The 12711-nt window shown below is 33.4% G+C and overlaps 2 protein-coding genes across 2 annotated transcripts; both read left to right on the top strand.

Annotated features, from left to right (window-relative positions):
- Positions 1–1648: 1648 nt before the first annotated feature.
- Positions 1649–2260, top strand: LOC147540012 (uncharacterized). The gene has a single exon (XM_086643189.1). It carries the CDS (start codon positions 1649–1651, stop codon positions 2258–2260), a length of 612 nt encoding a protein of 203 aa, XP_086499315.1.
- Positions 2261–8208: 5948 nt separating this feature from the next.
- LOC147540011 (wax ester synthase/diacylglycerol acyltransferase 4-like) lies at positions 8209–12383 on the top strand. Its single transcript, XM_086641891.1, has 4 exons — positions 8209–9268; positions 10756–11109; positions 11620–11757; positions 11970–12383. Exons 1-4 carry the CDS (start codon positions 8504–8506, stop codon positions 12126–12128), a joined length of 1416 nt encoding a protein of 471 aa, XP_086498017.1. The 5' UTR covers positions 8209–8503; the 3' UTR covers positions 12129–12383.
- The last annotated feature ends 328 nt before the right edge of the window (positions 12384–12711 follow it).

Below are 12711 nucleotides of genomic sequence, written 5' to 3'. Positions count from 1 at the left end.
TCTCTTTCTCTTTCTCTATCTCTTTCCCCTTCTCTTTCTCTTTTTCCCTCTTTCCCTCTCTAACTCAAAAATGGTTGGAAAATAATGAGGGATCTGTAAATTTGGCTTATATAGTGTAACCCTAACTCTGTAAGTGTATGATGGGTTAAAGAAACGGACCCCAGTCGTTGGATCAATAGATCCTACGAACCATATGTCGGGCGGGTTTCAGGCAGTATGGTGGCGGGCTTTCGGGCGGGTATGACAGGTCGAAACTCGGGTAAGACACCTTACCCGAGTCTCGCCCGCGCCCGATCGAAATTTCGGTCCGGGTCCACCCGAACCGGGTTCTTCTCGGTTGTCGGGCGGTTAGGGTCACATTTCTGATTTTCGGACCGTTTTCCCGGCCCTAACTGAAAGTAAAAATGTCTAATCATTTAGATCGATATGTGCATACATACGGCGGGAAAACAGTCCGCAAGCCCGTGACCTGAAGGTGACATCCCAGACCGCGAAAGGGTCGTGGGCAAAATGACGAGTCGGGCTTACCCGACCCGTTAAGGCGGGTTGTAGTAGTTGGGACATGGGTAAGTCCATCTACCCGAGTCCCGAATTGAAATACCTGATGAGTGATAATTAGGAGTTTGTTTAAGTGAATCTGAAAGTCTGCATGCCTTAGTTACTTGATCCAGCAACTGAGATTACATGTCTCATCAAGAGAGAATCTCAGCCACTGGATATGAAGAGGTCTCTTTTCAAACCCTAACTAACGACGCGTCTTCATTTCAGTAATATATTTTCTCTCATCTTCTTGCACGTTCTCTTCATCTTCTCTTTATCTTCAAACTCTCTTTAACTTTTGAAACCTCTCGCCTTATCTTAACTTTGGACTAATAAAAAATTATTTTCGTCTTACATTACCAAAGGGCCCCTAAATTTCGCACCCTACTCCATTTTTCTCAGCCACCCTTCGTGTTTATGTATTTCTAGTTACTTCTTGTTTTACTTTACACATGTGATATGCTAGTCTCGGATTTCAAATACAGATAATTCATGTTGCAGAACTACATAAACAATAAGATTTGCAAAAAAAAAATACATAAACAATAAGATACGGGGATTTGTGCCAGAAATAACAACAAGAGAAATCCTCAAGATAATTTTACCTAGACAAACTACAAGTGATAAATGGATTTGGATACATACAATAAAAGGAGTCTTCACCACTAAATCACTATATACATCGATAGTGAATGATCAAGGTACATCATCAAAATCGATAGAATTGCCATTCGGTTTAACATGGAACCGGGTATGGAAAAGACTAAATCTCGCACCAAGGGTCAGAACATTTGTTTGGCGTATTCTCCAAGATGCTCTACCAACAAAGATAAAAGCACTGCAATTTAATCCGGTAGCCTCGAAATTGTGTGAGTTTTGTAAAATCGAAGAAGAAGATATTGACCATATTTTCAGAAAATGCAGAAAAGCTCAAGAAACTTGGATTTGTCCCCCAATTAATTTGAGAGTAGATGGAAATAGAAGTTTTCATGATATGTTATGTACTTGGTTAAAAGGTGAAGAGGACGACAAAGTGATTTCACTTAGGATTTGTGTTGCGTGGTATATATGGAAAGCGAGAAATAAAACGGTCTCTGGAGAACTCTCAATGGGGAGTAGAGAAATAATTAAGGCAGCAATGTCCATGAATGAGGAATTTGAAGACTCCAGTACACTGCTCAATTCATCTCCATCTACTTTAGCAACCCAGATTCCATCCTCATGGAAACAACCTGATGATAATTCTTTAAAAATCAATTTTGATGCTGGATTTAAAGATGGAAAAGCTAACATAGCAGCCATTTGCAGAAACTCCAAGGGAGATTATGTGCTAGCTCGAGTGCACTCTACAACAGCAAACTCGGCTCTAGAGGCTGAAGCAAAAGCTGCTTATCTAGCCATGGAGATTGCTATTGACTTGCCTGAATATAAATGCACTATTGAAGGTGATTCGATGACGGTTGTACAAGCCTGCTCTTCGATGAAAGAAGATATGCCGTGGAAAATTCGAGCAATTATAATGGATATACAAACCATGATGCAACAACTACCCGAGTGTACGTATTCTTATTGTCCAAGAAATGCGAATAAAGTCGCACATTTATTAGCTTATTCTCTTGTTAGAAATTCATATGATATACCAAGTACCTTGGTTGATGTTCCTGAAAGCATTGTAAGTCAGTTGGAGACAGATCAATCCAACATTCCTCTGATTTTTTAGAGTTAATAAAGTTAGGCTGAGTCTAGTTTCATCAAAAAAAAAAAAGATACGGGGATTTGTTGAACATTTATTTAAAGATAAAGTCACATTTTAAATATGACTAATCATAAATGGTTACTTAATACAATTCATAACCCACCTTGACCATGATCACTATCATCCTTTAAACCAGAATACCCCAATGTACAATTTCAAAATATGTCTTTTTCGGAAATTCTTTTTTTTATCAATATAGTTATAAAATCATAGTACATGATTTTGATTACATCGCGTAGATCAAAAAATCAAATCATCACAAGACTTATTGAAATTTATAAATACTTTGTTTATAGGGAGATTTGCGATTTGAACCCCCTTTCCTGTAGTTGACTTGCTGTTTGGACTCCTTTTTTTCCACTATTGCACTTTAGACTTCTTTTTTCGAAAGTTAAATATAACAATTCCAAAATACTTTGAACTATGTTAAATATAACAATACCAAAAAAGTTCTCTATATTCATAATTCACCATTATTAACTTCCCCTTCCGAATATTAATATTTCTCAGATCTATATTTTCTTGCTTCCTCAACATTGATCCCCTTCCACTCATAAACAACTTTAATCAAGATGATGAAGTTTGATTTCATGCATTAATCAATTCTGAAACATAACTGCGGAAGCCATTCTGGGTTGATTTTGATACAGTGATGAACTCCATGGGTCCATCATAAACCATCATTTACTGGATGAACTCCATGTTGTTTACATTCAATTACTGGATGATTACATTAAGAGATTGTAATTTGTTACTTAATTCTCCCATTTGAGCTCTGAAAATTGAATTTTCAGATTCCATATTCAATTACTTTTGAGTTGTTAAATTCAAACTATTAAAAATTTCATTGTTCTCTTTCCTCAACTGATTAATTAGAGGCAGATGCTAATTGAGATAACATTATAATTCTAGATAAAGAAAATAGAGAAAAGAAGGTTTTTAGAGGAGCAAAATTTGAAAGTTGATTCATGAAAACATATAGAACCAGTAAAGGAAGCAAACAGAGAAAGATTGAACTAAATGGGTCCTGCGTCTAAGTGCGGAATTTTTCATAAACCCAGAAAGAAGGATTTCACTAAGAATTAGAGACATGAATCTCAAACATTAATAGACAAATACAACGCATCAAGATTAAGTTAGAGAGAGAAAACTGATTACAGTAGAGAGAGGGGGGGAGGGACTGTTCACTCGCTGTGGTTTATCGAGACTGAAATACTCCATCACTTGGTGATCAAAATTGAAGAGGTTGAAGAAGATAGATATGTTGACAATGGTGAAGTTCATCTTGCTTAGTTTGCCATCAAGATTTATCACATGTAATCAGGTTATAAATAAAGTAAATAATGTCATAAATTTACCGGCTTTAGGCTTCTTTTCTTTTATTGAGTTTTAGGCCTCTTTCATTCATGGTTTAAATTAGTCGGTTATCGTGCTCATCACATCTTCATGATGTATCAATTGCTTGTCACGACTAACGTAGATTGTAGACGAATTCTCGAAAAAAAAAGTTTTAGAGACGGAATATTTTTGGTTGATTCCGTAAAAGAAGAGTTTAAAGTGCAACACTGAAAAAAAAAATCCAAATAGTAAGTCAATTATACGAAAAGAAGTCCAAACAACAATTCACCTCGTTTGTACTATAAAATCTAACAAACTTTTTTTGGGTGAAGATGATAACTCTCACGAATTAAATGTATGACGTCATGAATGTCATAGATGTCTCCTATAAACCTAACAAGAATTCCACATTTAGAAAACGTATTAAAATCACATTGGTTGATGAAGTTAATGGAGATTAGGAGATTCAATTCCAAATGGGTTTCCTTTTCTTGTGTTCTTCTTAAGTCAAGTAGGGTTCCAAATTTAGTCCAATGTGTGGGCTCCATAGAGTTTTCAACCTTCACAAAGAAACAAATGCAAGTGGCAGTCATGGTTGCATCATTTTCCACTGTATAGGTAGATGGAGGTGAACCCTAGTTGGCATCATGGACCTTCTTTGCAGGTTCACTAAGTTTGTCCTTCCACACCCATGTGAGAGCCATGTCAAGTTTATTTCAATAAATTTCTTGCATATTTTATTAGATTTTGCTTTATATGTTTATTTTTTGTACCGGAAAATAAAATATTAGCGTCAAAATGCGCAACCGAAAAAACAGTAGCTTTTTCTGTAACAAATGAAAGTTACCTTGAAAATGATGCAACTAATTTGATGGAAAATTCTAAGAAGAGTTGTCACTCTAAAAATACAATTTATTTTAAAACACAAGAAAAATAATCTCTAATATTTATTATCAACATTTGACGGGTTATGGTTTAAAGCTAAATAAGTAGAAATATGTGAAAATTGGGTGAACTTTATTAGAAAAAGACAACACAAATTTTTGCTTCATTATTTATCTACACATATTTTAAAAGTCCAATCTAACAAATTTACAGTCTTATAGTCAATATAGCGTGCTCAAAATAGTCAAAAGAATTGAATCTTCGAACTGCTTTGATACACAATTAGAATACGGTCTTGTATTTTAAGCAGAAAATTGGACCAAATACGCACTTTTAAATTTTTTTTAAGTAAAAAAGACAAATTATATCTTTTTAGTTAAAAATCTTAAATTTATATTTATTTTGGTTAAAAATTCAAATGTTTATATTTTATTTGGTTAAAAACTTAATATTTTTTTGCAATGCGTCGCAAGGTGTTGTAAAGTTGTTGCAAGGTATCACAAAGCTGTCGTAAAGTGTTGCAAAGTTGTCGCAAAGTGTTGCAAGTTGTTACAAATTATAAATGTACCTAAAGAGTTGAAGACTAAAAAAAAATGAATGATTCTTTTTTACCAAAACAAAAAATTCATAGGGAGTTTTAACCAAATTTCCCTATTTTAAAAGGGCAATCTAACAAATTTGCAGTCTTATTAAAGCAAGAATATGTACTTTGATACGTTATTTATCATTTCTTGCATGTCAGTTTAATTAACTTCGTCTAATTTTATGAATTAGAAGTCTTGATCTTAATTGTTCATTATCAAATATTTTGATACTGTGTGTTTAGTTTGATAATCGATACTCAATGTACTTATTTATTTATTATACTTATTATGATACATTATGTTTGGGATTGCCAAATTTTTGTAGGTGAAATTACTCTAGTCTTTATCATGTGCTTATGGATAATTAGCATTTGTCGGCAATGTCGATCTTGTGAGTTTAAATACTTAGAAATATATCCAATATGACACTCAAACTCTAAAACTTAGAGTACAACTTAGGATTTTGAAAGATTTTGTTAAAATACCTTCTCCAATGTCAGACTCTATTTAACACTCCATGATGATGTGGGAGCATTTATTGTTACTCTCAAGAGAGACACTCTAAAATTGTTGTGTCTTCTTAAGACTTTCTAAGTATCAGTCTAAAATTTAAACCAATATTAGAACTCTCTATTTTTTAACTACTTTTTCCTACTAAATTTAAAAGTGACACGTGTATTAAGTAAAAGTAATTGTAAATCTTCATTGAAGACAAAAAAAGTTCAAAGTGTCTCTATATTGTCACTCGAGAAAGAGAATCTTCATTGACACTTGACAACTAGGTATTTTTAGTTTTTTTTAGAGTGACCCATCAAAGATACTCTAGCATCTCCCTTATTCTAATGGTAGGTTCTCTTATTTTCTTGGTAATTTTCTTACAAGATCAAAAACACCATTTTCCTTTGCTTCTTTTCCTAAATTAAATTTCACTTTTGAACATGTCATTTTTTATTACAAAATATGGATACAAAGTAGTCGATTATTTTAATTTATTTAAATTCTCATCATCTACCCAAGCTTCCACCACCGCAAACATCACCAATGTACCTCCATCACCATTACACCTCCACGGCTCCACCCCTACAACACCTCCACCATCACCATCACCATCGCATCTACCGACGTAATTAATTTAATAACATCAGCATACCTCCATCACCGTCGCATCTAATAACGTAATAAATGTAACAACATCAGCATACCTCCGCCACCATCATCTTACCGCTATCACTACCACTAAAATACTCTTGCATCACCACCACCTTGCCTCTATCATCACTGCACCTTAACCACCACTATTGTACGTCCATCATACCTCAACCACCACATCTCCATCACCATACCTCCACGTCTGCAACACAGTTATGGCTTCTATCACCAAGACCACTACCACTTTAGCAGGAGTAGCCCTGAGCCAAAGCGAACAAAGCGTCGCTTCAGACCACCGGTTTTTAGGGGCCACCAAGACATTAATTTCTTTAAGAAGCTCAACTCTCTAAGAAAATTATAAGGGTCTCATTTAACAAATGTTAAATAAGAAGGGCCACCAAATTTGATGATCTTTAAATGAATGGTGGGTCCAACAGTTTATTTGACTTATGAAACAAAAATATTTTTTAAATATCAAAATCATGAAATCCCAATATCCTTTCCTTTCTTCAAGCCAAAGTGCCAAACCGGACTGTTTATTCAACTTCTAGAAACAAAGTCATTTGTTTTTTGTTGTAAGTTGTTCAAATTCAGAAGTACAAAGAAATATTATGTTTTCTATTTGAGTTAAAAAAGTTAAACTCCCAAGATGATGGTGATTTCAGAGATCCATGTGTTCGCTTTGAAACTTTTTTCAAGAATAATGAGTCATATGACATAGACGGACTAGACTTATTTTCTGAACTGAAAGTGTTGAAGAGTCTTTTACCAAATGAGATCAAAATACCAATTAAAGTGCTAGATTTTTTTAAAGATATGAAAGGTTGTTACCCGAACGCATGAGTTTCTTATAGAATTATGTTAACGTTACCAGTTACTGTTGCCTTTTGCAGAAAGAAGTTTTTCTAAATTGAAGTTGATTAAGTCTTATATTCGATCTACTATGTCCCAAGAAAGATTAAACGGGTTAGGTATATTATTTATTGAGAAAGATATGGTTGACAATCTTGATTATTCGACGATTATTAGTGACTTTGCATCGAAAAATTTAAGGAGAATAAAATTGTACTGATTATAATTATTAAAAAAAAATATTTTGTGGAATAAAGCTTATAAACAGAATAAAGCTTCGTGTGAAATTATGGGATTTAAGGAGGGACTGGAACTAGCGGCTGAGTTAGGGTTCCAGAGATTTATAATGGAAGGTGATGCTAAGTATGCCCTAGAACTAATATCATCCGTTGATATGGAGGTCCTGTGGAGAATATCTACGGTTATTAATGATTTGGCTGGATTACCCAAAATAACCCTATTACTTTGAAGTATTGGCCTCGTATTTGCAACAAGAGAGCTCACGATTTGGCAGCATCGGCTTTACCCCCTGATGGATGGCTGTTTGCGGTATCAGTACTCAATAGTTAACTAGTGTTACTATTTAGTTTTATCATGATGTTGTTCTTTTTTAAGAGTTAACTTATGAAAACTTGATTGTAACCTTATCTTATTAATGGATTTATTTCTGCTCAAAAAAAAAAAAAAAAATTTGTTATATAAATATGATGAAAATATTTTGCGGATGAAAATATTTTGCGGTACTTACGGTTTTCATGTCAGAAATTCAGAAGTACAAAGAAAATTTTACAATTTGATAAAAGGTGTCACATTTTCAGACCTTGCTTCTGGCCACCGAAAAGTCAAGGCCGACCTTGCACTTTAGCCACAACAAATGTCATGAAATTCATATAAATAAACTAAATTAAATTGACATCAAGTATCTTTGCGAGAAAACAAATATAGAAGATAAAAAAATGTAGATTTTTATCATATTCTCTATCGCACCATTTAACGTCATATAAGTTTTTTTTTTTTTGAAACCCCATATAAGTTGATATGGACTTGGAAACAAAATTTCATAACTGATAATATTTCACTAAACACCTTGAAAACATAACACTTAGATCATTTGCATCTGCACCCAACTAAAACCGTGTAAGAAAATGAGGTGAGTTCTTAATATTTTCTGATCTATATGTTAAGCTTAAATCATCTTTTATGTGTGGTAAAGTAGAGATGTGGGGTGCTATCAAAGAAATTGATTTTGGGCTCTCTCATTCCCCAAAATAAGAGGACTAAGTAACCTGATCACTTATCTCTATAAATAGTGCACAAGGAGTGAAGAACAAAGAAAAGAACTACAACCCAAACAAGGTTAAATCAACCAAAACATTAATTTGTGATCAAATCATCACAAATGGATGGAATTCATCTTCTTCCTCCTCTAAGTCCATTAGGTCAATTCATAAACACACCAACACTTACCTTCTACATTATGGGTGTTCTTGAATTAGAAAACCCATTCACTAAATCTCAAGTCCTAAAATTTCTCAAAGATGATTTTATTCCTCTTAACATTAGGTTTTCATCTTTAATACTTACTGATGAAAAAGGTGTTCAAAGATGGAAAAAAATAGATTGTGTAGTTGAAGATCATCTTGTTGTTCCAACTTTCATTCCTACTTCAAATGATGACCATCAAAAACAAGAATTGTTTGATGATCAACTTGAAGAATATATCTCTGATATAAACATGAAAGAACTCCCATTAACAAGACCTCCATGGCAAGTTCATCTTATTACATACCCAACAAAAAATGCAAAAGGAAGTTTAGTTTTTAAACTAAATCATGCTTTGGGTGATGGTTATTCATTCATGGGTTCTCTTTTTTCGATCTTTAAAAGTGCGGATAATCCTTCTATTCCTCTTAAATTTCCTTCTGCTTCTTCAAGAATGAATCAAGTTAAACCTAGTTATTATTCTAAAGCTTCTTCTTTGGTTACAAAGTGTAAGAACACTTTTTTCGATTTAAGTCGAAACATTTTAGGAGCTTTTTGGTTAGAAGATGGGAAAACTGTTATTCGATCGGTGACACCGAGGATCGAACATCAACCTATTTCCATTACTTCTATCACTATCTCTCTTGATAATATCCGAGATGTTAGGAACAAAGTTGGAGGGGTAAGTCATGATGTTTCTTTATTTTTTTTTTTTCAAGTACTTCCATTTAATACGCTAAAATTATCTTTGGGAAGTTTTATAGGGCCTCCCCATTTTTGTTAAAAGGCCTCCCCATGAACCATTTCGCTTGAGAAATAATCATTGAGGGGGGGCCTTTTAACAAAAATGAGGAGGCCCTAAAAAATCTCCCATTATCTTTTTGGGAAATGATAAAGTTACAAAAGATTTTGACAAAAAAAGGTTCCCAGCTGATGTGGCGGGTGTGGTTTCAAACTTTGACCAAATCTAGGCCGTTGAGAGATGAAAATCACAACCGCCACATCAGCTGAGAACTTTTTTTTGTCAAAATCTTTTGTGATTCTAGCATCTCTCTATCTTTTTTTAGTATTTTGTTAATCGGGAGCGCTACAATAACAAAATCTTTGACAAAATTCTTAATTTAATGACTCATTTTCATTAAAAGACAGTTTTTTCAAAATTTGACTTTGATCTAGACCGTTTTTTATTCGTATGACTCATCGAGTCAAGATTTTTGTCAAAAATCTATTGTTTTTTTTTGAGAATACGACAACGATATACGTTAGTCGTTACAAGGCATTGATGCATCATGAAGATGTAATAAGCACGATAACCGCCTAATTTAAATTCCAAGAATTAAAGAGGCCTAAAGCCCAACAACAAAGAGGTCTAAAGCCCGACAAATTATTATATTATTTATAGCCTAAATTACATAGGATAAATCTTGATGGCAAACTGCTTCCACCGAGACTCGATCTCACGACCTTTTGAACTTAAGAGGGGTGTCTAAACGTTACACCAAAAGGTGGTGGACCATTGGTAGATATAAAATATAAATTTCTTTCACATTTCAGTCCGAGACACTATTATGTTCAAAAGAAACAAACATAAAAGGGAATCTTCTTCTGCAGTAACCAACTTTGGAAGTTTCCCCAATAGACACAAGTACTTGCAATAATGGCCTAAAGATAAGGATATCATATTATATTTGGGGGAAATTTCTTTTTGAATTCAATGTTCATGTGAAATATCACAATTAAGTGCTACTGAATTTTAATTTCAAGAAATTGAGTTGAAGGTCTATTTTTTCGGTTGCTCTTGGTTGAAAAGATCAATCAATATAATTTTTAGGTTTGGACCATGAAACCCTATGCAGATCTTACATAAGGAGCTAAAGCCCAAAATAGACGAAAAACCTTAAGGAAGAAGAAATTCTGGACATACTCCAAGCAGAAATATGACATGGCTTCCCATTATTGGAGCGCAAGTAGATATGAATCATTGGAGGACTTATTAATTAATGGGAAGCCACATCGAATTTCTGTCTAGAGCTTGTCTAGAATTTCTTGGTCCCTAACAATAACGAAAAGAATAATGTTACTCAGACTCACAAAGTACAGACAAAGTCATTTATATATAATTTGGTATAGGGAAATTCGAGCACTAATTTTTTTTTTTACGATGAACAGACAGTGAATGATGTGACCACAGGATTGATAGCATATGGATGTCATTTATATATGAAGAAACTTGGAGAATGTGGTGATGGAAGTTACTCAATAACAGCTTTGACTGTGATGAATATGAGAATGTATAGAGGGTATAAAAATCTTGAAGAAATGTTGAAAGCAAATATTTGGGGAAATCATTTTGGATTATTAAGTGTTTCACTTCCTTCTTTCATTAGTAGTGAAACTGAAAAAACTGATCCTTTAGATTTCATTCTTAAAGCTAAAGAGGAAATGGAAAGAAAGGCTAATTCTTTGGGTGCTTACTTCACTGGTAAATTTATCAATATTATTGGGATGATAAAAGGCCCTGAGGTAATTAATTCATTAATTTTTAAATTAAATATTACATATTAATTTATTTAAATACTAGATAAGAAAATACTATATGTGGTCGTTAATCAACTGGATTCATTACCTATGTTAAGTTTCTGATCATCCAACTCAAAACCATTCTCACACGCCCCCTCACGTGTGGCGTGGTTAGCGTAAGCCATGTTTTTTGTTTTGGGTGACATGGAACACGTGTCGCTTTTAAGACTATCACGATTCACGTGTAGCCTAGCTCTGATACCTTGTTAAGTTTGTGGTCATCCAACTCAAAACCAATTACCAATGAGTGAAGAAGACATTATATTCTTGGTTGCTAAATAGTTTTTCTTCCATGTGGGACTATTCTCACAACCGATGAAGTTTCAATCACTAGATGATAGAATTTATAGTATTTGATTGAACTGGATAACAGTGAAGATGATCTACATGATAAAATCAACTTTTCTATGATATTGTTACTAATTTGGCTTCTCTTTTTTTTTTTTTTTTAAGGGCGGAGCCCAATTCATTCATTCAAATGTGAAGAACAAAAGTATATTTATTTCCAACATGTGTGGCCCTATTCAGAAAGCTGCAATAGCTGGCAATCCTCTTAAGAGTTTTTACTTCACCATTCCAGGAGTACCTCAGGTATCAAAATATATCAATCTATAGAGACATGGTAGTCTTGTCAATGACATCAATCCAATTTTGGAAGGATTTTGTCAAAATAAATTTTTGATGAAAAAAATCTCACATTTTGTATATATAACAATTTTCTTTCTTTTTTCTTTTGCAAAATGCACATAGTATTTTTTGTGTGTATATTTACTGATCTTTCTTGTTTGTATGTTGCTCTACAGAGTCTTATATTTACAATAGTAAGTTACATGGGAAAGCTAAGATTGGTGACAACTTCGGAAAAAGGATTTATCGATGCTCAATTGATGAATTCTTGTTTGAAAGAAGGATTTCAGAAAATTTATTTTGCGGCTTGCGGGAAGAACCCTATTGACGATTAATCGGAGATTATCAAAGCCTACAAACTATATATATATATATATATATATTGAAGGGGATAAAAATCAAACCAGAAAATAAAATTGGACATTGGACTTCTCGCCGTCTTGCAATATAGTTGAATTAACCGTTTGTAAAATTAAGGGTTTGATGAATGTCCTGTTTTTTCTCCAAAAAAAGAAACAAAAGAAATGTTGTATTTCCTACTATAAATGCATTTGTATGGTTATTTGAATGAATTTAGCATTTTAAATTAATTGGATTATTATAATAACTGTTTTAATATAATAGATGTCCTTTTCTGGAGACCTGAGGGAAAAAAAATTCCAAACCCTATAAAAGTCATTAAATGTGAATTACTATTTGGTGTATGCGAAGCTCTCAACTAAAAAATGTAGATCTTAGCACCAAACTTATTCGAAAGAAGGGGTACCACCATGTTTTGCTAATAAATCTGGTGTATGATTAGCTAAATGTTTTACATTTATAACGTTATAAGTAACAAAAGATCTACTTGTTCAATACTTCAATAGTACGCCTATAACTACAATGTGCCTAATTCTTATTCTTTTGGAACTAGAACTA

Source organism: Eschscholzia californica, unplaced genomic scaffold, assembly GCF_041429995.1.
Source record: "Eschscholzia californica isolate CP2 unplaced genomic scaffold, dmEscCali1.0.p SCAF_5, whole genome shotgun sequence".
Lineage (NCBI taxonomy): Eukaryota > Viridiplantae > Streptophyta > Magnoliopsida > Ranunculales > Papaveraceae > Eschscholzia > Eschscholzia californica.
The sequence above is the reverse complement of the archived record's forward strand: the minus strand, read 5'-3'. Positions and strand labels throughout refer to the sequence as shown.

Coding starts and splice junctions, on each gene's coding strand:
- LOC147540012 (XM_086643189.1), top strand. CDS start 1,649: ATGGGGAGTAGAGAAATAATTAAGGCAGCAATGTCCATGAATGAGGAA.
- LOC147540011 (XM_086641891.1), top strand. CDS start 8,504: ATGGATGGAATTCATCTTCTTCCTCCTCTAAGTCCATTAGGTCAATTC. Junction 11,110..11,619: donor GGATGATAAAAGGCCCTGAG/GTAATTAATTCA, acceptor TTTTTTTTTAAG/GGCGGAGCCCAATTCATTCA. Junction 11,758..11,969: donor CCATTCCAGGAGTACCTCAG/GTATCAAAATAT, acceptor GTTGCTCTACAG/AGTCTTATATTTACAATAGT.